The sequence below is a fragment of the Lepidochelys olivacea genome, assembly GCF_965140295.1.
Source record: "Lepidochelys olivacea isolate rLepOli2 genome assembly, chromosome: 3".
Lineage (NCBI taxonomy): Eukaryota > Metazoa > Chordata > Testudines > Cheloniidae > Lepidochelys > Lepidochelys olivacea.
In genome coordinates this window covers 97,074,757-97,101,591 of record NC_140413.1, presented here as the reverse complement: position 1 = coordinate 97,101,591, position 26,835 = coordinate 97,074,757, and the positions used below count along the sequence as shown (strand labels likewise).

Below are 26,835 nucleotides of genomic sequence, written 5' to 3'. Positions count from 1 at the left end.
CTAAATGATATTCTCCACCTTGAAACTTCACTGAAGCTGACTTACGAGTGCCCTTTTTTGCAACATTAATACTATTGTAACATTTGTAAAGTTTCAGAAAAAATGTTCTCCCTCAAAAAGGCTACGAAATATGGTTTAAAAAAAACTTTGTATGATAGTTGCAGTAAATATTTGTATAACTTCTATTGACTCTGCTGGAATCAGAAAGTTCCTTGCCTGATCACTACCTTGGATCACTAGAGATATAAAGGGAGAGGGGAGCTGTAGGGATCAGAGTAGGTATGTTGGACAGCCACAAAGCCTGAGGACACCATAATACAAGGAATAAGAGTCCTATCAGTAAAAAAAGTGCCAGAATGTTAGAAAAATTAAAAGGGTGGGTATTTAGATTCGCAGTGGATGATGCACATTCCCTGTATCATTCTTGATTCTCTGAAAATAGAAGGCACTCACCTCCCAGCTTTTAGTTGATGGCTCACTGAAGAAGTTGTCTATCATATCAAGCTCTTCCTTTTCCACCACTACAAAACCTTGCTCTTTGGCATCTTTTCCATATACTTCTGGTGACCACTGAACAAAAAATGTATACAGATGATCTACCCTGTGAAACAAAACAAGAGAGGACACGGTATTCAGTTTTCCACAGAATTGTCATATGGTATACAAAAATTAAGGGCCCTATTTTATTAAATTTTCCCCAGAAATTTATCAGAGGTTATTACTACAACAACAAAAATAAGTAAAAATTACCCAGAAAAATTATTAATTTTTTTCCCCACCAAATATTGGGGATATTTGTGTGGATGGAAGAACAAGGGAAAGAATTATTCAGTAGATTAATGCTTTGATGAGTCGAATTCAATGTAGTTTGCTGCAGGACTAAAACAGAGCTCAAAACTCAATGCCACCTCTGAGTTTAAGAAAATACTATATTTCTAATCCTCAATTTAAAATTTTCATTTGAACAAACAATTTACTGTTGTAGACTTGGTACTATTAGTCCTATAAATATTTACATTTAATAACTGGGCCACACCATTTGCAGTGCATACACTCAACATCCTTTTCTCCAGTTTTTGTTTTCTTAAAACTTGATTACTTCCTTGTGTTCTGAAATGTACTCTGATACAGATTTTCATTTTCTTTCCATTTTAGTGTGTGAGATCTTTAAACCGTTACCTGCTAACCACTTAAAATGTGTAACGGGTGGGTGTGAGATTCATCAGTACATTCAGATGTACATGCACTTCAATATCATATATATTATTTTGACAGGTGTTTATTTTTAAGCATTTTTTTAGATTTTTATCAACTGAAATTTCAGTTGCAGAGTTGTCAGACAATTATTGAATGACAGAGACATTGAGATTAAAATTTTTTAACGTTTTGTAGACAATTTGCATATTAACAGTTAACATCACATACCAAAATATCCTTAAATCTATAAATACTTGTTTTTACTAATCACTTGCTAGTCGATTTGTAACAAGCCTAATTAAATAGACTAAATCACTGTTTTTTTTCCAATACAGTCTTACTTTGTCTAGCTGTAAATTTCAATTATCATTGAAGGAAATATTTTTTCATCAATATTTATCAACATTTACCAATAAAAATCTAATCCACCCAGGCCTACCTAGAAGATCCTTTCTACATTTCAAATCATTTTAGGACTTATGATCTATGCATGACTGATCTTGAACATTTTTATAAAACACCAAATAAGCAACATCATTAAATTTCATCCTAAAATGTGAATACTGCAATAAAATACCTGTGATTGGGCTAGGTCACTTGACTCAGGCTCATGGGGCTTAGGCTGCAGGGCTATAAAACTGCAGTGTAGACATTTGGGCTCAGGCTGGAGCCTGGGCTCTGGGACCCTCTCCCTCATGGGGTCTCAGAGCCCCCAAGCCCTGAGACCCTGCAAGGGGTGAGGCTCCCAGAGCCTGGGCTCCAGCCTGAACTGCTACACTGCAATTTTATAATCCCCCAGCGTGAGTCAGCTGACCAGCGTCAGCCACAGGTGTTTTATTGCACTGTAGACATTTTCTTAAGAGTCAAATTCTGCTGATGGCTACTCCAGTGTAAATCCAGAGTAACTCCATTTAAGACAATGGAACTACACTGGTCAGAATCTAGCCCTTAATCACTTAAATTATCAACCTCCAAATTCTAGACAGATTAGTCCCCAACTAGAATTTTGCAAGTGAGCTGCAGGGGCACTTTTTAGTGTTCAACAAAATAAATTACACCTACAAAAAGGGACACCAATAGTTGGCTACAAATGCTCTCCCAGATCTCAGCTACATCTTGGGCCACTGGCTCACTTTGGACCCTCAGCTTTGCTGCAACTCCCCAAGCCCCCAAGCAGAATGAGAGGTGGGTTTTTGGGACAAATCCATGTCCCAATGGAGGCCCTTCTGTTTTTACTGAATTTAAGTTCTCATTTTAATTTTTTTAAAAAAGTGACTATGCTCGCAAAGAAAAACATTCAAAATGCAAGGCCAAATCCAGTGTAATCTTTCAGAGCCTGTGGATAGTCTGTAATAGTAGCCCAGAGATGGAGGGAAACTGTGAGAGTGGGCGGGAAGAAGGTCACTGCGTGGAGGGACACCGGAGCACAAGTGTCAGCTATCCATGCTTCCTTAGTGGACCCCAATTTAATCAACCCAGAGATCCAAGTGACGATTCAACCCTTTAAGTCCAACTCTTTCGATTTGCCTACAGCCAAGTTGCCTGTCCAGTACAAGGGCTGGTAAGGAACGTGGACTTTTGCAGTCTATGATGATTATCCCATCCCCATGCTGTTGGGGGAAGACTTGGCCAATGATGTGAAGCAGGCCAAGAGGGTAGGAACGGTCACCCGCAACCAGGCTAAACAAGCAGTGAGGCCTAGCTCTGTTCCGGAAACTTCTATCAGGACCCGGTCAGAGGTGATGGACCCGGACCCCAGGCCAATGTCTGCAACAGCAGTAGTGGATCCAGTCCCAGAGACCCAGACGGAACCAGTCCCAGAACCAGAACCAGCCGAACAACCAACACCAGACCCAGTGTCAGCACTGAATCCAGTACTTGCAACCTCAACACCAGAGGGCCCCACCGAACCTGAACTGGCAGCAGCCCATAACCCTACACAAGAGGCTCAGCCGGAGCCTGAATCCCAACATAGTGCACCAGCGGAGAGCGGTTCACAGTCAACGGAAACAGCCCCATCCCCTACATCGCTTCCAGAGGGACCAAGCATAGGTCCACAATCCAATGAGGAACTGATGTCTCCAGCATCAAGGGAACAGTTCCAGACCGAACAGGAAGCAGATGAAAGCCTCCAGAGAGCTTGGACGGTGGCACAGAGCAACCTACTGCCTCTCTTCAAATCGATCCAGGTTTGTTGTAGAAAGAGGACTTTTATACAAGGAAACTCTTTCTGGGGGACACCAGGAAGACTGGCATCCTCAGAGACAGTTGGTAGTTCCAACTAAATACCGGGCCAAGCTCTTGAGCTTAGCCCATGATTACCCTAATGGCCATGCTGGGTGAACAGGACCAAAGACCGTTTGGGGGTTCATTCCACTGGGAGGGAATGGGCAAGGATGTTTCTACCTATGTCCAGTCTTGTGAGGTGTGCCAAAGAGTGGGAAAACCCCAAGACCAGGTCAAAGCCCCTCTCCAGCCACTCCCCATCATTGAAGTTCCATTTCAGAGAGTAGCCATGGATATTCTGGGTCCTTTTCCGAAAAAGACACCCAGAGGAAAGCAGTACATACTGACTTTCATGGATTTTGCCACCCGACGGCCGGAAGCAGTAGCTCTAAGCAACACCAGAGCTAAAAGTGTGTGCCAGGCACAAGCAGACATTTTTGCCAGGGTAGGTTGGCCCTCCGACATCCTCACAGATGTAGGAACTAATTTCCTGGCAGGAACTATGGAAAACCTTTGGGAAGCTCATGGGGTAAATCCTATGGTTGCCACTCCTTACCACCACCAAACAAATGGCATGGTGGAGAAGTTTAATGGAACTTTGGGGGCCATGATACGTAAATTCGTAAATGAGCACTCCAATGATTGGGACCTAGTGTTGCAGCAGTTGCTCTTTGCCTACAGAGCTGTACCACACCCCAGTTTAGGGTTTTCACCATTTGAACTTGTATATGTCCGTGAGGTTAAGGGGCCATTGCAGTTGGTGAAGCAGCAATGGGAGAGATTTACACCTTCTCCAGGAACTAACATTCTGGACTTTGTAACCAACCTACAAAACACCCTCCGAACCTCTTTAGCCCTTGCTAAAGAAAACTTACAGGATGCTCAAAAAGCGCAAAAAGCCTGGTATGATAAACATGCCAGAGAGCGTTCCTTCAAAGTAGGGGACCAGGTCATGGTCTTAAAGGCGCTCCAGGCCCATAAAATGGAAGCATCGTGGGAAGGGCCATTCACGGTCCAGGAGCGCCTGGGAGCTGTTAATTATCTCATAGCATTCCCCACCTCCAACCGAAAGCCTAAGGTGTACCATATTAATTCTCTAAAGCCCTTTTATTCCAGAGAATTAAAGGTTTGTCAGTTTACAGCCCAGGGAGGAGACAACGCTGAATGGCCTGAAGGTGTCTACTACGAAGGGAAATGTGGTGGTGGTGTGGAAGAGGTGAACCTCTCCATGACCTTTGGGCGTATGCAGCAACAGCAGATCAAGGAGCTGTGCACTAGCTACGCGCCAACGTTCTCAGCCACCCCAGGACTGACTGAACAGGCATACCACTCCATTGACACAGGTAATGCTCACCCAATTAGGGTCCAACCTTACCGGGTGTCTCCTCAAGCTAAAACTGCTATAGAACGGGAGATCCAGGATATGTTACAGATGGGTGTAATCCGCCCCTCTGAAAGTGCATGGGCATCTCCAGTGGTTCTAGTTCCCAAACCAGATGGGGACATACGTTTTTGCGTGGACTACCGTAAGCTAAATGCTGTAACTCGCCCAGACAACTATCCAATGCCACGCACAGATGAACTATTAGAGAAACTGGGATGGGCCCAGTTCATCTCTACCTTGGACTTAACCAAGGGGTACTGGCAGGTACCGCTAGATGAATCTGCCAAGGAAAGGTCAGCCTTCACCACACATCTCGGGCTGTATGAATTTAATGTACTCCCTTTCGGGTTGCGAAATGCACCCGCCACCTTCCAAAAACTTGTAGATGGTCTCCTAGCAGGATTAGGAGAATATGCAGTCACCTACCTTGACGATGTGGCCATATTTTCACCCTAGCTGAGATATGGGGGGCGTGTCATAAATATAAAGGGAAGGGTAAACCCCTTTGAAATCCCTCCTGGCCAGGGGAAAGCTCCTCTCACCTGTAAAGGGTTAAGAAGCTAAAGGTAACCTCGCTGGCACCTGACCAAAATGACCAATGAGGAGACAAGATACTTTCAAAAGCTGGGAGGAGGGAGAGAAACAAAGGGTCTATGTGTCTGTCTATATTCTGTCTTTGCCGGAGATAGACCAGGAATGGAGTCTTAGAACTTTTAGTAAGTAATCTAGCTAGATATGTGTTAGATTATGATTTCTTTAAATGGCTGAGAAAAGAACTGTGCTGAATAGAATAACTATTTCTGTCTGTGTATTTTTTTTGTAACTTAAGGTTTTGCCTAGAGGGGTTCTCTATCTTTTGAATCTAATTACCCTGCAAGATATCTACCATCCTGATTTTACAGGGGGGATTTCTTTATTTCTATTTACTTCTATTTTTATTAAAAATCTTCTTGTAAGAAAACTGAATGCTTTTTCATTGTTCTCAGATCCAAGGGTTTGGGTCTGTGGTCATCTATGCAAATTAGTGACGCTTTTCATCCAACATTTCCCAGAAAAGGGGGGGGGGTGCAAGTGTTGGGAGGATTGTTCATTGTTCTTAAGATCCAAGGGTCTGGGTCTGTAGTCACCTAGGCAAATTGGTGAGGCTTTTTACCAAACCTTGTCCAGGAAGTGGGGTGCAAGGTTTTGGGAAGTATTTTTGGGGGGAAAGACGTGTCCAAACAGCTCTTCCCCAGTAACCAGTATTAGTTTGGTGGTGGTAGCGGCCAATCCAAGGACAAAGGGTGGAAGATTTTGTACCTTGGGGAAGTTTTGACCTAAGCTGGTAAAGATAAGCTTAGGTGGTTTTTCATACAGGTCCCCACATCTGTACCCTAGAGTTCAGAGTGGGGGAGGATGCATGGGGGCAGGTAAGCAAGATGTGTGTGGAGAAGAGTTTATCTCTGAAGTTTAACGGCAATTTAAAATGTCCATTAAACAACTATTTCACTGCTCCATCACCGTAGCACAACTACTTAGCTAATGTGCTTCTCCAAAGTGGCTGGATAACAGAAATTAGAGATGCAAAAAGGGGGTGGTAAATAAAAGTTATGTGCACTATACAGGCTGAGCAAACCTGGGGATGATCAACAGTAATCAGCTAGGAGAGCTTATGGAAGGCTTATTCTGCAGCTATTGAGGACTCTACTCTCTGCAAATCTGAAGCCACCTGACTAACTCGAACAGCTAACAAAATCTGCATGCTTATAAAAAATATCAAGCTGGGAGAGCTTGTGGCTATCATAATGGTGGAGGAGAGAAGGCTTTTATTTCTAGTTACAAGATTTTTTCCCATGGACAACTTCAGCAGAATGATCTTTCCCACTTCCTGACTTGCTCAAGTAATAGCAAGATTCCTATGCTGAATGGATGAAAAAGTTTCCACATTCATTTGATCAACAGTTTTAAAATTTCTAAGGGGACAACAAAATGTCCAAGTTGCTTACAGACTCATTTTTAGCTTAACCTGTAGAAAACATAGTCACAGTTGAGCTAGACACGTCTGACGTGCAATACTCTGATCCAAAGTTTGGGAAGCTAGCTAAATTTCTACTAATCCCTGTGAAGGGACTGATATTCAGAGAGCTACTGTTGTGAAAGCATGTTTGAAAGTATTTATATTTGTGGGGGGAAAAAAATTCTATGACAGAGCTAGACAAATTCATACATTGTAGACCCAAAGCAGATTCCATAATGTACGTGACAACCTCAAAAACAAAGCCAGACAAGAGGATGGACTGAGAGAACCAGTACGAGCCATTAATAGCAGTTTCTTAAAGCATTATACTGTGCATGTACTGAAAAACTACTGTGTATGCTTACAGCACTGTCTAAGTATAAAACTGTGTGGTTAGCATTCGCTAAAATCCCATGTACATTTAATGTAAATTAGGTGCAGCCCTTGTACCAATGGTAGGGTGTGCAACCCACGGTGCTAGAAAAGTTTTGCATCACTGACCTATTTAAGAGGCAGGCAAATTTTGAGAGATTTTTTATTTTTTTAAATTATTTTGACTAAGGCCAGTTTTACTATCTAATTCAGTCATCTGCTTTTCAAACCAAGGTCCTTGTATTAGGCAGTCACTACAAGAAAAGGTCAGTTGTTCAAAGGATGAAATGATGTCCCTTCTGAAGGTAACTGAAGAAGTGATATACAACACATCACCTCTGGTTCAGTGCAACATTATAAATGTGAAAATGGAGGAATTCCCAGTTCTTACTTTCTAAAAATTATAACTGACAATTTCCTAACTCAAAAAGCGTTGCATCCAACATGGGGAAAACCTGTCTTAGACCTAATTTTGCCGATAAAGAGGACATGATCACACAACTAAAAGTTAAGGGTTGCCTAGATGCATGCAACTGTGACTGGATTACATTTGTTATGTGCACAGAGATAAAGTCCCAACCAGTAATAAATATATAAATATTAAATATTATTGAATATGTATAAATATATATACACACACACACACACAGTGCTTTACCAGGGACATTTCACAAAGATGAATATTATAAGCCAGATGAGCTAGGAGAAAGAATTTAAATAGAAAAATGTTAGTGATAATTGGGAACTGTTCAAGAACATTTTACTAGATGTCCCAAAAGCAAAAACATGAGAAAGAAGGCTATGCTGGTTAAACAAAAAAAACAACCTCTGACCCATACCCTTGCTTAGAGGGAAACTGAAAGCAGTAATAAAAAATAAATATGTAACAAATAGAAAAAAAGGGAAACTTTTAACAGTAAATATATATTAGAGGTGAGAAACTGTAGGAAATTGATAGGGAAGCAAAAGGACACAAGATGAAATCCATTGCCAGCAGAGTTAAGGACAATAAGGAGAGGTATTTTAAAAATATACAGGAACGAAAGGAATCTTGACAATGGTAGCGGTCCATTAAGTAGAACTGTCACTAATAATGCAAAAAGCAAGAAGTATTCAAAAATATTTGTGTTCTGTATTTGGGGAAAAGCTAAATGTTTTCATATCATATGAGGGTGATTAAACAATTCTACATAAGTAACTTAAGGGCTTGTTACACAGCAGCTACTGAAGTTAGACATCTTTAAATCAAGAGTTCCAGATAACTTGCATCCAAGAGTTTTAAGAGAGCTGCCTGAATAGCCTTTTACTTTTTAATAGGTCTTGGAACACTGGGGAAGTTCCAGACGACTGGAAGAAAAGCTTATGTTGTACCAATATTTAAAAGGGGGAAAGAGGGCAACCCACATAGTTTCCCAGACTTCAATCCTGGGAAAAATAATGGAATGGCTGATATGGGACTCAATTAATAAAGTAGGGTAATTTAATTAATGCGGATCAGCATAGGTTTATAGAAAAATATCTCAAACTAACTTGGTATCATTTGTGATAAGATTACCCATTTAAATTAATAGCCTGATGTTATAATACTTAGATTTCTGAACAGCATTGACTTAGTACTGCACAACATGTTGATTAAGAAACTAGAACGATACAAAAATCAACAAGGCAATTTCAATTAATTAAAAAACTGGCTAACTGATAGGTCTCAAAATATAATTGTAAATGGGGACTGTTATTGAGCAGGAGCATTTATAATTGGGCCCTGCAGGAATCAGTTCTTAGTCCTATGCTATTTAATATTTTAGCAATGATCTAGAAGTAAATATAAAATCTAGAGCTGGTTGAAATTCAGAAATGTGGGAAACTTCAACATCCAGGAACAAAGATGCAGACCATACTTAGGCCTTGTCTACACTGCAGAGTTCTGTCGACGAAACAGAGGAGGTTTCACACAGCAATGCCATTGTTGACGACAAAATAAAACCACCTCGACGAGAGAGACCGCTTTTTGCAACAAAGTTAAAGCAACAAGGCATTAGTGTAGACCAGTGGCTCTCAACCTATTTACCAGTGTGGGCCACATATGCGGCTCTCTGTGTGTTACGTGGCTGCATCCACACAATATGTATGCTACCTGTATGGCCCTGAGGATGTCACATGGGCCACAGCTGTGCGCTGACTGGGCCACAAGTGGCTTGCAGGCTGCGGGCTGAGAACCACTGATGTAGACACTGCCGTTTCTTATATCGCCAGAGCTGGCCTCCCCCAGTATCCCACAATGCCTGCCACGACTGCTCTGCTCACTGTTTTGAACTCAGCTGCCCTGCAGGCATGTGCCCCTCTCCTTTCAAAGCTCTGGGAAGTTCTGACAGCTGAGCATGCCTCCGGAATCCTCTCCCCCTGCACTAGGAACACAGCAGCAGGCAGACTGTTGCTGGGGGGGGGAGGTGCAGTGCAGTGCGGCAGGCAGGGAGGCTGATGGCTGCCCTTCATCTAGCTATGCAGTCATGCACCCCTCCCTTTTCAAAGCTCTGGGGGAAGCAGAGCTGCTGTGGATATTGCTCCCAGCAGCTGGAGAGTCACAGAACTACAGGCAGGCAGGCAGAGTGGGCTGCTGCTGCGGGAAGGATGGGAGAAGAGAGTGCTGAGCTGTGCAGAGCTGAGGGCTGATGTGTATGCGGGGGGTCCACACACTTGGTTTCTGTCTCCTCCCACCCCCAGCCCACTTCAGTTGGAAAGGAGCTGCAATCTACTAGGATGCCCTTGGAACAATGCAATTGAGAAACCTGCAACATGTGATGCTGTACCTGCCCCATAAGGTGTTGCAAACCCTTCCCAAAGCACCCTGTGCCAGTTGCACAGTGGGATAGCTACCACAGTGCACTGCTCTCTGTGTCAACATACGAGCTGTTAGGGTGGATGCACTCTGCCGACACAAAGAGCATAATGTGGACATGCAACAGCAGTTCAATTAAAATGCTTTAATTAAAGCAGCATAATTTTTGTCTACAAAACTCTGTAGTGAAGACGAGAATGGGCTACTCCGTCATGGGAAGCAGTGACTCTGAAAAATACTTGAGTGTAATGGTGGATGATCAGCTGAATGCAAGCTTGCTGTGCAATGTTGTGGTTAAAAAGGTTAACATGATCATTGGGAATAGGAAATATTAAGTACAAGTAAGGATGTTATATTACCTCTGCATTTGGCACAGGTGTGACTGCTACTGGAATCCTGTATTCAGTTCTGGGATCAAGGAAGTCTCGTGGCTTGTGCTACATAGGAGGACAGGCTACACTATGACAGTGGTCCTTTCTAGCTTTAGAATCTATAAAGGGTATATGAAAGTGAAAATCCAAGGCACCCACTGGCTGCATGACTAGAACACATTCCAGAACACACTGAAAACCTAATCTATCTATGACTTGGTCTCTTACCTATTTGAAGTTTCAAAGGGCACCAGACATTGGTGCTGGGATGACCCAAGGAGTCCAATCCTTAACTTTATCCAGTCTGTTCCATGAATCATACCAACAATAGGAAAGGGAGGGAAATTTAGGGGCCAGCCTCTCCAGATGTCCCTAGCACCAATGTCCAGTCATGTCAAAATCCAAATGGATCCCTGTCACACCATCCATGATGTACAGTCCTGGTGTATTTGACATGGGACCATGTTATGATTCTAGACCCTTGCTAGTTAGAATGGAATTCAACTTGTTTGAAATTTCTTGCAAGAGATCCAACTTCAATAACCACTAATCTCTTCTCAGCTGAATGTCACAGTTTGTTTACAGCCAGGGTTCCCATGAACAAAAGACAAACCAGCCAGAATTTCATCCTGTCATATAAAATTAACTGTGTTGGAAACAGAAATTGCCCATATTCATCAAGCACCAAAACCCTACTACCTTTCTTTCCTGAAGCTACTGTGTGCACCAAACATAATAAGGGAGTGCCAATGAGAGAGAGTCGATTCCTGAACTTACCGTTTCCTGGATGCTGATACCAAGGCAAAAAATAAATCTATACATTTGGCTGATGAAAGGCTACTGTTGATAACGAACAAGGTTTACTTTTTAGTATGGAAACTACTCTGAATATTGTAGTAATTAGAAAAAAAAATTAAAGTAGCATGCACTTTTGTGTTTTGAATTTGTAAGTGTATATTTGGCAGTTCTGGATTCAAGCCTGATATGTATGTACACTTCAGTCCTCACAAAGCAGAATTTAAAACAAAAATGAAGAAATTATTGAATAGTGTGTTTCACCTTGAATAATTTCATACTAGTCTTCCTTAATCTGTGTTTTTTCATCACTTTCCATACATACCTTAAACTAAAAACCATTCTACAGTTGTTTACTTTCCAGCACTAGATATTTTTCCTCTCAATGCCTTTAAAGAAATAATTTTAAGAGTAGCTCAACTTCTAGCCTAATATCCTCAACAACAACTGAGGATCAATTCAGAAATGTAATTCTACAGATTCACTTAGTTCCAGCGAAATATAAAGCCATACAATACAAGCCCATTTATACTTACTCTCCAACGCTGTAAGCAACACCCATTGTCAGGTCTACCAGCAAGCGAATCAGTTACTCTCAGTCACTGTCCAAAAGCATTAGTGCTACTCTGCCAAACAGCAGCGCAAGAAGTTCCCTTATGAAGTGCACCTTTTTCAGCTGAGACTTCTTTAATGATTACATCTTCCCAGTTACGTGCTAGAGACAAGGCCTGCTGTGATTTTGCAATCAAAAGAGCAGCCCTGGAGTCACCGATTAACTCAACTACATCATCAGGGATAATGGAGAGACATATTTTTGGGACTTTCTGAAACTTGTAAGTCATGTATTGCACGAGAAGGAATCCAGTAGAAGAATTGAGACAGAAGACGAGGTGGTTACATTAGCTGTTTACAATTTTGCTACAGTTTTGTGGCACAGGAAGAAAATACTGGGTTCTGCACATATTTTTTTTAAAAGTTGTAGTAAAAGCTATTAAAAACAGTTAAAACTAAGGAATGAAGTTTTTTTGTGTCTCCACTAGTGATGTTTGAAGTGGCTTACAGAAAACACTGAAAAACAGACTAATTCAGACAGGTATATGATGGTATGAAACTAAATTTGAAAATCATGAAGTAACTTTTGTCATGTGACTTTAGCACTCATGAAACATGCCAGACTGAAAGACCAGGGTGCCTGCACTATGTATGCACATAGCAAGTACTATACTGGGAGGAGCAGTTTAAGTTCCCATTATCTCACCACCACTGAAATGCAGTCACCCGTGGGGTTATTTACAGCAGTGGTTTAACAGCACACAGCAACACTACAAGAAAGTATAGGATGGAATAAACTCATTGGAGTTGAAACTATGGGGGAAATTTAACTAGACAGAATGACTGGCAGCATGGATGCTGATTTCTCCACGTTCTGGCTACAATTTTAAGTCTTAATGAATAAAACAAAGACCAACTAAGATGTCACACAGGTTACTATGACTGGGTCGCAGAGGGGAGAATTTGGTTTCACTTGTGGCAGGTTGAGAGGGTTTGTATGTGGCTATTGAGCCTATACAGATTTTTTTACTACACATTTGGAATGAATAATTTCATAAGCACCTGAAGTTTTGTAACTAAACAAAGCATTTTTTTGATCTATGGAAACAAACAAAAACAGCCCTACATGATCTGCTGTTCACAGCTTTCCCAAGGAATGGCACAGTGAAACGGACCTGATTATGGACACAGTGAAACTGTCAAGGTTTTGAATAGCAGCTCTGAAAAGTCACCAGTCTTGTTGATTTCACTGTGAGGCTCTTTGACAAAGTTAAGAGCAGCAGCAGCAGAATACTGGAGCGGTCAGCCTGCAGACTCGGCAACAGCAGTTCACATTTAGAATGATTTCTTTGTAATCAAAAGGGCTAGAAAATTAGTTTTAAAAAAATAGCTTAAATTATACGTGGCCACTTCACTCGCCAGAAATATTTTCTACTCCGCAATGACAGGTAGGCAAGTTATTTTTCGAGCATGGCTAAGGTTAATATATATATTTCAGATTTATCCTTGAACACAGAATAAGCAATCAGAGAAAGTGATTTAGCATTTTTTATACAACATTAAATTAGATACACCACCGACAAAGCAATACTGGCCTTGCATTAAGTTACAGTATCGTTCTAACTCTGAAGTGCTGACTCACATTTGAATCTAGAATTTTCTTAATCTACAGTTTTGTGACCCCACAGGAAGCAAGTACTGGGTTCTGCACATAGCTTTTAATTCACTGGCTATCTTCAACTACTGCTCAAACCACTATAAATTTAACTACTACCAACATTCCAGCCAGATTAAACCTTTCTCTCTGAGTCAGCAAGTTCCACACCACTGCTCTGCTTAACTAACTCCTTTCTAAAATGCACCAGGGGATCAGACATAGCTAATTTTATCTTTGGTTTTTTGTATTCTGAAACTATTAGAAGATTAGGAAAATATGATTTTTAAAAACTGCCTATAGCTTAAAACCCCTGACTGATATTTGCAACAGTGGGATAATTCTCTCTCCTTAATTTTTGGACCATCAATAGAACTAACTGAGCAGCTCTGAATATTATGTGAGTCCATTATAGCAATACAATAGCAGAATGCTGTGGGGCGGGGGAGAGAAAGAGAGTATGAGGGTTGTATGTGGAAAACGGCAGCGGCTGGAAAAAAGCTCTCTCAGAACATAAGTCTGAAAAAGCCATACCATTGCAAAGAAAATTTAGCAATCGGAAATGAGACTTTAAGTAATTGACTGCATTAAAGCCTTATTTCAACAAGTTTGATGAGCAAATACAGCCAGTTATGCTCTTTTGTTCATCAGTGAAAGCTAGAGGTTATTGGTACAGTGAAATCCAGGTAAGCAGTTTTTGCAAACTGGTCCACATCTGCCAAAAAGGAGAAAAATCAAGAGCATGGTTTAACGGGTGATTTACTTTGAAAAATGACCTTTAAAATAACTGGCATTGTGGGGTTCTGCATTTATTGCTGCTCACTGACCTACTAGCAAACTAAGCTAACTTGCTGTGTAAGAAGATAATTTTGTGATGTGCCAACCCCACAAACTCAATATGGGGAGTTAAAAAAAAATCAAATTGGCTTCCTTTTGGCTTGTACATCATTGCAGTTGTAAGAGGTCCTGCAAATCCAATTCTGCCCTAATTTACACCAAAGAAGCCTCACTGACTTCCATCCATACTCGGACACCTATGTAACTTGTAACTGCACAAGTGGAATTGACAGGCAGAGTTTGAAATTGGAACTTAAAAAATTCTATGTGTAAGCCCGAATAGATCCAGCTCACATAATCGTGTTGGCTCCATGCTGTTAACAAAACTTAGGTACAATGGCACTGGCCACTTTCTAAAGCATTTGACAGACAATCAGTCTCCAAATACAAACTGGGAACAGATGTGAGTAAGATGCCACTATTTTTACATAACCACATTGAAATGCAGACCTAAGTATTGTACTCTTGAGATTTGAAGGAAGCAATACCTTTTGATATGCCCACATTTGACAGAATTTCTCTGCAGCGGCCACATGACTATCTTTACAAGCTATAAATTCCAGTGGAATAAATAATATTTTAACAGGCTAGAAATTCAAGTGAATCATGATGCTATAATTCTTATGGATCTTAGAATAAGTTTAAGCAAGAAATTATTCTATGGATCTTAGAATAAGTTTAAGCAAGAAATTATTCAACTACTATACACAATATATCCTTCCAGCAGAATAAATTGTTTTTTTTCACAGCGGTCTCATTCAATTCAGAATACAAGGGACATAAAGGCTCATCGAAAAAGAAAAAAAAAAAATCTGGAATTCTTGTGTGCAGGAATCCAACCCTCCTTTGTTGAAAATTATTTATTACAATTTATACTCTTCTAAACAAACAACTGAACTTCCTTGACAGTCACTCCTTAATCCCCACCTCCCAAACAACTATCTGCTCACATGCTGCTAAGGAGTAGTACGCTTTCCTTTGTGCATCCAATCCCTCTTCACCCCACACACTTCCCCTGCATCCTCAAGAACACCACACAGACTCTACCTCCTAGCATTCCTGCTGCATTTGGGCTCTTGTGCAAACTCTGGTGTGGGATAGCAGGTGTCAGGATTTGCCCCTAAAATTGTTGATATGGTTGATAATTAATGAAGAGACAAATGTCTTTGTATCATGCACTGCAGCCTACCTTTCCCGAGGAACAGCAAACCAGTACTCCGGCTGCTTTCTCCTTTTACCATACTGCTGTGCCATGGTGGTGCTTTGAGCAACAAAGGATTTTCTCATTGGCTTGCCCACTTTGATACACAGGAACATTGGAGGGGTCTTGCTTTTCTCCTCTTTTGAAGGAAGCATATCTGAATCAGAGAAAAAAGGAATGATAGGCTTCCAGTACAGTACTGGTAGCTTAGATACAGACACAAAGATCAATCTCCTTCTGGGAAGGAATATTCAACAGCACTGGGAAACTCAAGTTTGCCACATTCACCCTGGGAAGGCCCGAAGACCACCTTTTCAGTAAGACAGATGCCGAAGAACTGTCAGTGGTACACAGACCTTTTCCAAAGGGGAGATTTAAATTCCCCACCCCCCCAGACACAATTTGTGACCTCTAGACTATGATTCTCCTCTGTCCTACTCTGTTGTAAATCAAGGCTCTCTCTACTGAAGTCAATGGAGTTTGCTACCCTGGTTTTAAGGGAGAATGAGGCCCGTAGACTTGCCAAAAAAAAAAAAAAAAAAAAGAAACACAACCAAACCTCACACGTGCTATGTAAACTGGAGGTCAGTTTGGCTCCAACTGTTCAAGAGTTTTCAAGTTCAAGAGAATTCCACATTTTCCAACGTGCTCCTATATTTCATCAAGAGTCACATAATAGTAGAACAAACAGAATGGTCACTCAGCAAGACTGTGCTTATACTCCTGCTCAGCAGCACATCTTGGGTGGTCCAGTAGCACAAAAAGGACTAAGAAACAGTATAAACATGTGCACGCCTGCACACACACACACTCTTTAGAGTCAATATGTTGCTGTGTACTACTCTGGATTTTTACACATTAGAAGTACATTGGCAGTCTTCAATGGAACTGCAGATCATGTCAATACATAGCAAAATAATAGTAATCTTTCAGCCACTGTGTGTCAGTCAACTCTATAAATGGATGACATTTTATTGCACTTATCGCTAAAATGTTACAAAAAATAGTTACTAAACATGGACAAAGCACGTTAGCCATTTGTCAAACTCAGTAGCCCAAACAATTAGAAGGGATCCTTTTTCTCCTACATTACTTCTGGATTGAGAATTTGTACAGTCAAGTTATCGCCTGAAGATTTATATTGTAAAATACCAAACTACACTGAAAAGGAAATTAACAGGAAGATCATCCTAGTGAGCACTGAATTGATACTGCCCAGCTCCCACAGTTAACAGAATAAGGATAGACAGAGACCTACCTTCAATTGGTACTTGAATTCTCTGTAACAGCCACAGTCTGATTTCTGAGTTATTGTCCAACTGTGTTTCTTGATACGCCTTGTCCAGAGATGGTACCGATGAGGATTTCACAGACTCTTTAAGATCCTTTTCCTCCACTGCAGGCAAGCTGACTTCCAGTGAAGGCTCTTTCCTTTCAATGCAGCTTGAATCGGGCTCCCCACTTTTAACTGTAACAAGTTTGTTAACTTGGGACTCTGAACAGCTAAGTGTGAGGTCTATGCCTGTTACTTTATTGTTTTCACCTTCACCAATTCCAGCCTTATGTAGGTTTTCAGAAGACTGTGACCCATCTTTATCTTTATTGAGGTAAAACTCAATAAGTTTGTTTTTATCTAGCTCCTTTTGAGTGTCCAGTGTAGTCTCCACCTTACCTGTCGGGGAACTGGCACACTTGTTTACTTCTGGCATGACATCTTGCTTCTCACATGATTCTAAGTCTATATCAGCTTTGGGTTCAACATCATTCTTTGTGTCCAAGGAATCAAATGCCAGTAGGTCCTGGACTTCTGAAAGAGATTTGGTTACTTGCGACCTGGCTTTCCCTGACTCCTTGGGGTCAAAAGGAAAACCTTCTCTTACTGCATCTTTTCTGTCTAATCTGGTATTTGTAGGAGATGCAGTCTCTTGCAGTTCAACGAAGTCATCATCTCCTCCTCCTATAAGGGAATGTTCTTTGGTTTTGGAATCTGAAGCAGCTTTTCCCCCAGAAGGTTCCTTGGTATGTCCCCCTACAGCAGACCTTTCAGATGGTTCAGCGGAGGCCATGTCATTGGGAGGTTCCAGTGACTTAGATTCCATTGAAACAGGACTGTCAGAAGGCTTAAGAAGTTCAAAATCTGCAGACTTCTCCTTGTCCAAAGACTTTATTGATTTGGAATCATCCCCATTTTGATGCCTCTTCTCCTTGCTCAGGGACTTGAATTTGCTGAAAGGGTTGATATCTTTCTCAGAGGAAAGGTCTTCCCACTCTCCTGGCCTGTACAAAGGACAAAGATCCTTTGGAATGTCACTGTCAGGAGAAATGGTGGATGTACGTGGGATGTTAAAACAAAATGGAAAAGAAAACAACTTAAATATGTCAAAATGATTTTAAACAAAACCAAACCAAAAAATGTACAAATAAAATGTAAGCCAGCTGAAATACATGGTATCAAAATGAAGAAGCTATAGGAAGTATAACTTTAAAAAGATGAGTAATTCTGCCAAGTATAATCTCATGGGGGAAGATATGGTACATATGTAATCAACATGGTATGCGTCATCAGGTACTCAATAATACAAAAATAAGGCCAGGTGGTGTAAAATGGCATTGCTTTACTGAAGTCAAAGGACCTGCACTGATTTGTGCCACCTAAGGATCTAGGCCTGTGTATTCTGTTACTTCTCATCCTTTATAAAAGAAGAGTGGAATGTCTGGGACAATACTCTGGGCTCTTGCCGCATTCCTGCTTCTTTAAATGGTAGAAGTTAATTATTGAAAGTACAGAAAACCACAGAGAGAACCTCTACATTTTTAAAGCACTTACACAACTTTAGAGCTGTAAATGCCCTACAAGGCATAAGTCACTCTTATTACTTGTTATTCCCTCAATGCTAAAATTGATCATTTGACTGCAGGATTTCCCCAGAAACTTTAGGGATCGGGGGGGAGGGGGGGGGCAAGCCATCAAAGAGCCTGAAAGTAGAAAAATCTTGGAAATATAAGGACATATAGCTCAAGATCTTTATTTACTTTATTATTCACACAGGTCAAGGTTAAAGAGTCTGAGAACAGATAATGAAAGCTTATATATTTTCCCACCAAGATACTGGGATGGCAAGTATGGTATAGAGGTCTAAACAGATAAGACAGGAAACCCCATGACTAAGGATCAGATTATGTCACAGAGGCCACAGATTCTGTAACTTTCAGAGACCTCAGTGAGATTTTCCACCTCAGCCCTAGGACCAAAGCCCCAAGCTGCCGTGGGGGGCCCTGGAGCCCCAAGCCACCCCATTATCTTTAGTAAAAGTCACAGACAGGTCGACGGCTTCTGTGAATTTTTGTTTATTGCCTGAGACTAGTCAGTGATTTTTAGTAAAAATCAGTGACAAAATCTTAGCCTTACCTATGACTATATCCCCACTATACATCTCTGCAGGGCTAGCTGCCTTTGTTTTGCGTGGCTGAGATGCTATGACTAATTGTTTTTTGTTGCGTAGGGGAGAAGAGGGAAGATGACGCATTTATTTAAAACGGTGAAACCCTGTTAGCTGCATTGAGAAGACAAGTTGTTTTCTAGAACACACCTGTGGACAGTGTTTATCATCAAGGTACAATTGACGAAGCATAAAAGGGAAAATACCAGCTAAGAAAACACTGCTGTGTATTGAAGAAATTAAATGGGTTATGATCTCTGATTCCTACATAAGAGGACTGATATTTTGGAGGTTTGTGGGAGGTAGGAATTTTCCTGCTGCTGCGACCAGAAGCGTTTAAATTACCTGCTCCATTAACCAATATAGTCACAACAGCAACCAATTTGAACTAAAGCTGATCAGTTAACATCCTGTAGTCCCCCTCCCTTCCATTAAAATTGTGGAACACTTTCTGTGGGGCTTCAATCAGTTGCAGAAACTAACCCGCAGGAATAAATACCACAAACATTACACATGGCGTGCCATCTTTCTCTTTGCCTTTGGACGTTTTCACTGTCCTCTGTTTCTTAGGTTTTGATACCTACGACGTGTCTCCTTTTCTGCTGTTGAAAAGTTTACTTTCCTTCTTCTTTTATAGCAGTGGCTCTCAACCTTTCCAGACTACTGTACCCCTTTCAGGAGTCTGATTTGTCTTGTGTACCCCCAAGTTTCACTTCACTAGAAGAGTACTTGCTTACAAAATCAGACATAAAAATATAAAAATGTCACAGCACACTATTACTGAAAAATTGCTTACTTTCTCATTTTTACCATGGAATATAAATATTGCACTTACATTTCAGTGTATAGTATACAGAGCAGTACTAACAAGTAATTGTCTGTATGAAATTTTAGTTTGTACTGACTTCACTACTGCGTTTTATGTAGTGTGTTGTAAAAGTAGGCAAATATCTAGATAAGCTGATGTACCCCCTGAACGACATTTGCATACCCCCAGGGTATACCTACACCAGGTTGAGAATCACTGTTTTATAGGACATCACACCTTTCTGCCTCTCTTTCTTTTAAGGCACTGTTAATTGTCTCTTCTCATGAACTTTATTACCACTCCCACCAAACCTCTCTTTTCTTGTTCTGTTTCCCCACCCCGGCTGATAAAGATGTAAACACAATTAGCAAAGAACACTCCTTACGATGGCAGGGCATCTTTAATCTTCATGTGAGAAATATCATTGTAGAGGGCTATCGAGACAACCTCCTCCATAGGGCAGATGAGCCCATACTCTTCACAGCCATTCTCAATTACCAGAGGATCCGACTTATGTGGGTCAAACATGATGTTGTTTGGAGTCACTATCATGACACCCCCAACTACACCCTAATAATAAAAACAAAGAGAGAGTTAGCATATCAAATCTAATCACTGACCAGAGGTCACTTTAATGAATAGCTCAGTGTCAACCTTTAAGTTATTTGCCTAGTATAATACTCTCTCTCATGTCTCTTTATACCCATGTGGGGCAATATTTTCTAACAGAACACTCTGGCTCCCAGCTGCACTGGCCCAGGTATTATAAAGAAGGATAAATAAAAAGAGAACTCTTTGGAACACTCAAAATGCTTAGCTGACAAGGACAGTGTTATAAAGAGGATTCAAGGTACTTAACTCTCATCCCTGGCTGCTATAAACTAGAGCTGCCGCTTGTTAATTAACCAGAGGCAAGGAAAGAGGATTTTTTTTTTAAACCCACCAACAACTTTTTATTTTGGCTACACCGGTAAATCTGTGCTAGCAGCCCTACCTCAACCTGCTGGTATGGACTTCTGCACACATGCAGGGCTTCCCAGTAATAGGAACATGGAGAGGTTGCTGTACTGACAGCAGATGAATCTAGGGTTCCACATCCCCTTCCTTGAGAGCGCCATCTGGTACACAGAAAATCTTTTCTTGACCTATTTTACAGGGACCCGACATGGTGATTCCAGTCTCCACCCTCCAGTGTCACCACTGGACCAAGCTGGCAATTTACACTGCTGCGGAAAAGATTTTTAACTCTTGGAAATGACTAGCCCTGGGTTGGACAAACGACTGTCTCCCACAACCAGATATGGGGCTCATGGATGTGGCCTTTTAGTAGCCTACAATCATGACCAAATTTTCAGCTAATGCTGCACTTGATCTTAAGTCATTTGACAGACAGTTGTCACAAGGCCCAAATGACAATAAGATTAGCCTGCATAACACTGCAAGCATCACTAAGGAAAAGGCTAGTCAACCAGCAAGTCATGCCAGTGGAGGCTAGGAAGCCAGAGGAAGAGATACAAAACAAACAGATCGATACTAGGGAGCACATGTTACCTTTAGTTTGTGGAACAAAGGCAAGATATACTTTGCACATGTTTCTTCTGTGTGATATGCGTGTATGGCGGGAGGTTCTGCCATTCAAACTCACAGCTATCAAAGTCACTGTTCTCAATACAGACAGCAGAATTCTACATATATCGGCCAAGTTCTGTATTTGGGCCAAAGGGGAAACAGGACTACATCAGGCTCTGCTTGAAGATATGTTACCAAGAACAAAGTCCACACTGGACTGCTGAGGTGTGAAGCTGTTTTTGGCTCCTAAAGCATACGCAGGCTTCAAAGAAAGTGACCAGTTATATATTTTGTGAAATGGAACCCAGTATCAAAAAAGCTTCATATAAGAAAGCACTATGTTGTACAAATTTCTGCATAAGACACACTGTAGTATTCTGCTACTTTCTACAAAAACTCCAAGTTGGTTAAATGCATATTCCACATCTATTCAGAACCAGAAAAAGCAAACACAAAACAATAGGACAAAAGAAAAATAAAGCTAAGTTGAAACAATTAGTATCTCAGGTGTTTCCTGTTGACTCCAAAGAATGGGAAAACTTAAGTGTGTAAACATCTTTTATAGGAGACTTAAATGAAAAACAACAAGAGTAGATAAGAAAAATAAATAAGCGTAAGGAAACAGAGTTTTCATACTTCAGGAGTGAGAGAACGAAGATCTGCCCTGATCTTGTGCATTTACCTCTAAAGAGAGTTCAAAGCCAATTCAGGTCACACACATACAACAACGAAAAGGGACATTTGTCCATTTTATAAAGTGATCCTGTAATTTGATGGAACTTGGCAGTCTCTGCTCAGGCGTTTTGTATATCATGATTAGTGGAACTATGAAGTGCAATACTCTCTGTACGGGTGTCTTCCTAGCAGATGGGTGCCCCCCCAACAATTCTTGGAAGGAGACCTTTCTAATAAAAGGCTATAAAGGAGAAAGAGATGGGTGGGAAGGAAGAACTAGTCTTCTATCAAGCAGTCACTGTAATAAGTAAATGGATGTAAAGAGCAAATATGTCAGTATAGTGCGAAGTAACAAACAGAATGTCCAGAGCACTTGCTTACGTTATGCTTGGCTCCCAACCCTGCTGTTGGCCTCTGACTTACACTAACAACAAAAGTTCACTCTCTAAAAGGATCTCGAATGAGACACAAGGCACAAGCTCCACTTACCTTACCATCTGTGAAGTAACGGCAATTCATTTTTAAAAATTTGACAACTATTGGTTCATCTTCCTCCGAGGTAGATGACAGGACTCTCTCAATTGGTTTGAAGGCCTTTCTTGCCAAGTCAGCATCCTTTAAAAAGCAAAAGCCTCAGTGCGAAACAACAGGACCAGTTTCACAGACATGTTCTTTCTTAGTTTTTGAAAAATTAAAGACCAAGGTCCATTAACAATTTTCCTTTTGGTTTAAAGGAAAAACACGGCCAGATTTATATTTCATACTCCCCCCAGCATGTGACCATGTTTTGTTTATAACTTTATAAAAAAAAATCTCCAAGTAAATGACAGACGGGAAATTAAGAAAAAACAAAACCACGCACTACAACAGTTTTCAGTTAGACACCTAAATTAACCACACTTAGGCCTATAGGCTGTGCAGTAGCCTATTTAGTGCCACGCAGACACTTAGGGAACTCACCCTGCGGCCCAGACCTGCCGTGGCCGGATCAGGCCCAGGTGCAGCCTGACCCTGGAGCAGCCTGGTGGTCCCAGCTGCGGCACAGCCAGCCTGCCGACCCTGCTGGAGCTGGGGTGCCTACCCTGCAGCCCCAGCCCCAGAGCTCCCAAGGCAGGGACAAGCGCCTCTCCGCCCCAGCCCAGGTGCTGCTGCGGGGAGAGAGCGTGGGGGTCCTCTCTCTGCGCAGTAGCCCCAGAGCACCCTCCTGCATCCCAAACCCATCATCCCCAGCCCCACCCCAGAGCCCACACCCCCAGCCGCAGCCCTCAAACCCCTGCACCCAAACCTCATCCCCAGCGCCACCCCAGAGCCCACACCCCCAGCTGGATCCCTCACACCCCTGCACCCCAACCCTCTGCCTCAATTGAGCCCCCTCGCACAAAAACCCCTCGGCCCCACCCCCACCCCATGAATGTTGTTATGTGCACCAATATGAATGTGATGTGTCACAAATCACCTCCGTACTGGTGCACATAATAAAATTCATTCTGCACATGGGTGGGAAAAATTAGAGAGAACACTGGCTAAGGCCCAATTCTTCAATTTGACTGACATGGAAATACCAATGCACACAGCCCCACTGGCTTTAATGGGATTCCATTTTCATGGATCAGATTGTAGGACTGAGGCTTAACACTCTCAGCAGTTTACTGCATTCTAGTCTCAAATCTCTCTTAAATAGCCATAGATTTGGGGGTGAGGATTGGTGTAACTGTGTAAACAGCAGCACAGAAACATCTAAACTCCCAGGAACAACTGGCTCAAACCCATCAGCTGGTTTTAATGCCATTTTCTACAATGCCTCAATTGTAAGCTCATCAAAAATAACTATTTAATAGGATTTAACCTGAGCTTCAAAGAGACAGTGTTCTATAAACACAAGATTTACTTACAGGAAGTTTATCATATTCAGCATCTGATGATGAAGGAGAAACAGGAGCACCAGGACTGGAAGACGCTAACCTAGCAGCACTGGAACAGTGGTCAGTATCTGGGACATAGAGAACCTACACAAAGATTACATTAAACACAAATAACTTATTTTAAAATAATTACATATAGAAGAAAAAAAGACAGACATATGTAATATAAACACTATGGTCCTGATTCTGCAATGAGATCTATGCAGGAGTCCCAACAAAGACAATCTGGTATTGACAACACATCTCACTGCAAAACACATTCTGGAATAACTCCTATCTCTAAAATTCTTATTTGTCAGTCAGTGGGGTTCCATATGAATTTCACTGAAGGATCAGGGTCTATATTTTGTTTTTTGAGAAAGGCAGTAGCATACACCAGTTTTGAAAGAATGACAACCTCCCTTACCTGTGTAAACTACAACCTAACTACAAGATTAACTAATACAGAAATCATCACAGGATAGTCTATAGAAGTTAGTGCAGCAGATGCCTGTTATAAAGGCAAAAATTGGACCCAAAAAAAAAAAAAAAAAGAGAAGCCACTGGAGGAAGCAACAAATGTAAATTTTAGAGCTAGAAGTTACAGGAAATTATGTTTTGCAATAAGATCTCTCTTTTCCAAACCATATTTATGTCAGAGGGAAAAACTCTTCTGAATTCAAGAGAAAATATATAATGGAACACTGTCAGGTACCTTGGAAACTTTTTATTTAAAAAAATAAATCTAAATGTCAACAAATTTTTTTAATAAAAACATTTGTTGACATTTAGATTTAAGCCATGTTTTGTTTGGATTTTTACTCTTACAGACTTTCAAGCTTTTAGGAGCATAAGACCTTAAAAATAAAACTGCACAGTCATTTGTCAATGTCAAAGCCCAAAGAAGTGCAGAAAGAAATACTCTTCAATGGTCAAAAAGTTAAAACCACAGAACTTTTTAAACCCATAATATTATTTACGAGTACAGACATTTTCAAAAAATTACATTTTTTTTTATAGAAACTGAAGGCGTCCCTGTACGTGAATTCACTCAGGATTTCTGGTTAGAGAGAAATTTCAGAATTTTGAGAATTGGTTTTGTTCTGACTCAGAATGAAATCAAATTTTCAAGATTTCTTGCAAATCAGAAATTCTGGAAAAATCTGTTTCTGAAATGCCAATATATTGTGTTTCCATATCTAACTATGTTCCCAGGACAGCAGCTGCTCACTGACTATTAGCAGTGGTGAAGCTGACAAGGATGTCAATTTCACTCAGCAGCTGCTGTGGGCTCCTGCCATGCAGATTGCCTCTGGCCAGCTGGCTTCCTGGGCTGCCTGATTCCCAAGTGGGCCTAGACCAATTCTTGCAACCATCTGAGCTAGACTCCGTTCTGAGGTTTTATACTACTGCCCATCACCATCATATACATCTGCCTAATAGACTCATTAAGTTGGGGGTGGGGGTTTTAAACGCATAGCAAAAAATCAGAATTTTTCAGTATTTAAAACTTAAAAATTACCTGCCCTGGAACAATTGTGTGTGTGAACAGCCTATTGAGCTCCACAAGTCTGTTTGGAGTGATGTTAAATTTCAATGCTATGCTGTTTAGGGTGTCCTGACTTCCAGCCTGAAGAAAGGAAACTTGATGTTTAAGATACAGCAATAATCAAGTACAGGATCAGTATAATAGTTTAAATAAACTTTATCGGGTAGACCAGTTGCAGGGTATGGACTTGGTGATCTAACATATTTCCTATCAATCTAATTTTTGCAAGATGACACAGTTAATTATAAGACAACAGCTACTGTGTTAACAGCACTTTTTCCACTCTATAAAACAGAGAAAAGAGAACAGTTAAGATCCCTCTCTCACTGCTTCATCAACCTTAGTTAAACAATGTATCATTTTAACTTAGCTCCTTCCAGTTAGAACTGGTTAGGAGAGAGGAGGAGGGGGGCACATTGTACACACATTATATATATATTTGATGTTCGTTACTCTTTCACCCATTCTAGCAGTTAAGATTAAAGCCTGTTCTCAGCAGGCCTGGTGGTAACAGCATACTAGCACATGAGAGAATCAGGTTAAGAGTTCCTTCCCTTCCTGGATCTGTAGGGAAAGGGGACATTGCAATATGTCCCTGGCACCTTTCAGTAAGCTTTCTCCCAGTACACAACTAATCACTTCTGGTACAGAGGCAGTGTACATCACTGGCATTCCAAAAAGAAAACGCTGGCATCTCATGACCAGGGTACAAACATATTCCTGCTAGAAGGCCTAGGCAACATTTAATGGGACAGAAATCTTTCTCAGAGGAAGAGGAGAGGTTTTACATGGCCCCACTATGGAACTGGAAATACAGAAGGCAGGCAGCTGGGAAAGGGTGGGTGATGCCCAAGTTAGAGGATGGTTGTGGCGTTGAGACCAATTTCCCTTCCTACACACAGGATATTTGGAAGATATTTTTAAAAAGGAATTAAAGGGTGTCTATATTAGTTTGGTTTCTTTAGAGTCTCATTAACCTCGACAACCTCATTTTAAACAACATTAATAAATGACCTAATTATGCACCCAGTACTTACAGTATATTCTATAGTTCCAAGGGGTTTCTGAGCAACCATTTTCTTCTCTTTCTTTTCATTGGTTTTGTTTTGATTGTCATCTGAGGAACAAACAAACAATGTCTCAAACCATTCATTTACCTGTCAACATTTTTCAAGTGAGGATATTTACAGTATGTGGGATATAACTGTGGTTTGATCACATACAACAGTGACACCGCAAAAAAAAAAAAAAAAGGTTGTCAAGTTCTGAAATTTTACCATATGGCCACCAAGACTAAATCAATACTAGGTTCTGATTAGCATTTTAAAGCCTTTTAAGGTCAACTTATACTGTACTGCATTCCTGTAAAAAGTCTTCGTGGATTCTTCCCTTAGTTAATGAAGAACAATTTACTTCTGGGGCAAAGCACATTTTTGTACTACATGACTGGGGTGATGTCCAGATAGAAAGAG

At 41.0% G+C, this 26,835-nt stretch overlaps 1 protein-coding gene across 6 annotated transcripts in view; it reads right to left on the bottom strand.

Moving 5' to 3' along the window:
* The window catches only part of NCOA7 (nuclear receptor coactivator 7), a 169,323-nt gene that overhangs the window by 18,417 nt on the left and 124,071 nt on the right, over positions 1–26,835 (bottom strand). For 4 of the 6 annotated variants that reach the window (XM_084623203.1, XM_084623204.1, XM_084623202.1 and 1 more), the window contains 8 exons: positions 26,401–26,480; positions 25,337–25,444; positions 23,806–23,919; positions 22,403–22,528; positions 20,055–20,239; positions 16,680–17,731; positions 15,410–15,578; positions 454–601 (listed from right to left, as the gene is read on the bottom strand). In XM_084623203.1, the coding sequence (XP_084479329.1) occupies positions 454–601; positions 15,410–15,578; positions 16,680–17,731; positions 20,055–20,239; positions 22,403–22,528; positions 23,806–23,919; positions 25,337–25,444; positions 26,401–26,480 (1,982 nt within the window). The remainder of the gene's footprint in view (positions 1–453; positions 602–15,409; positions 15,579–16,679; positions 17,732–20,054; positions 20,240–22,402; positions 22,529–23,805; positions 23,920–25,336; positions 25,445–26,400; positions 26,481–26,835) is intronic. The other 2 variants (XM_084623206.1, XM_084623205.1) reach the window with 1 other exon arrangement.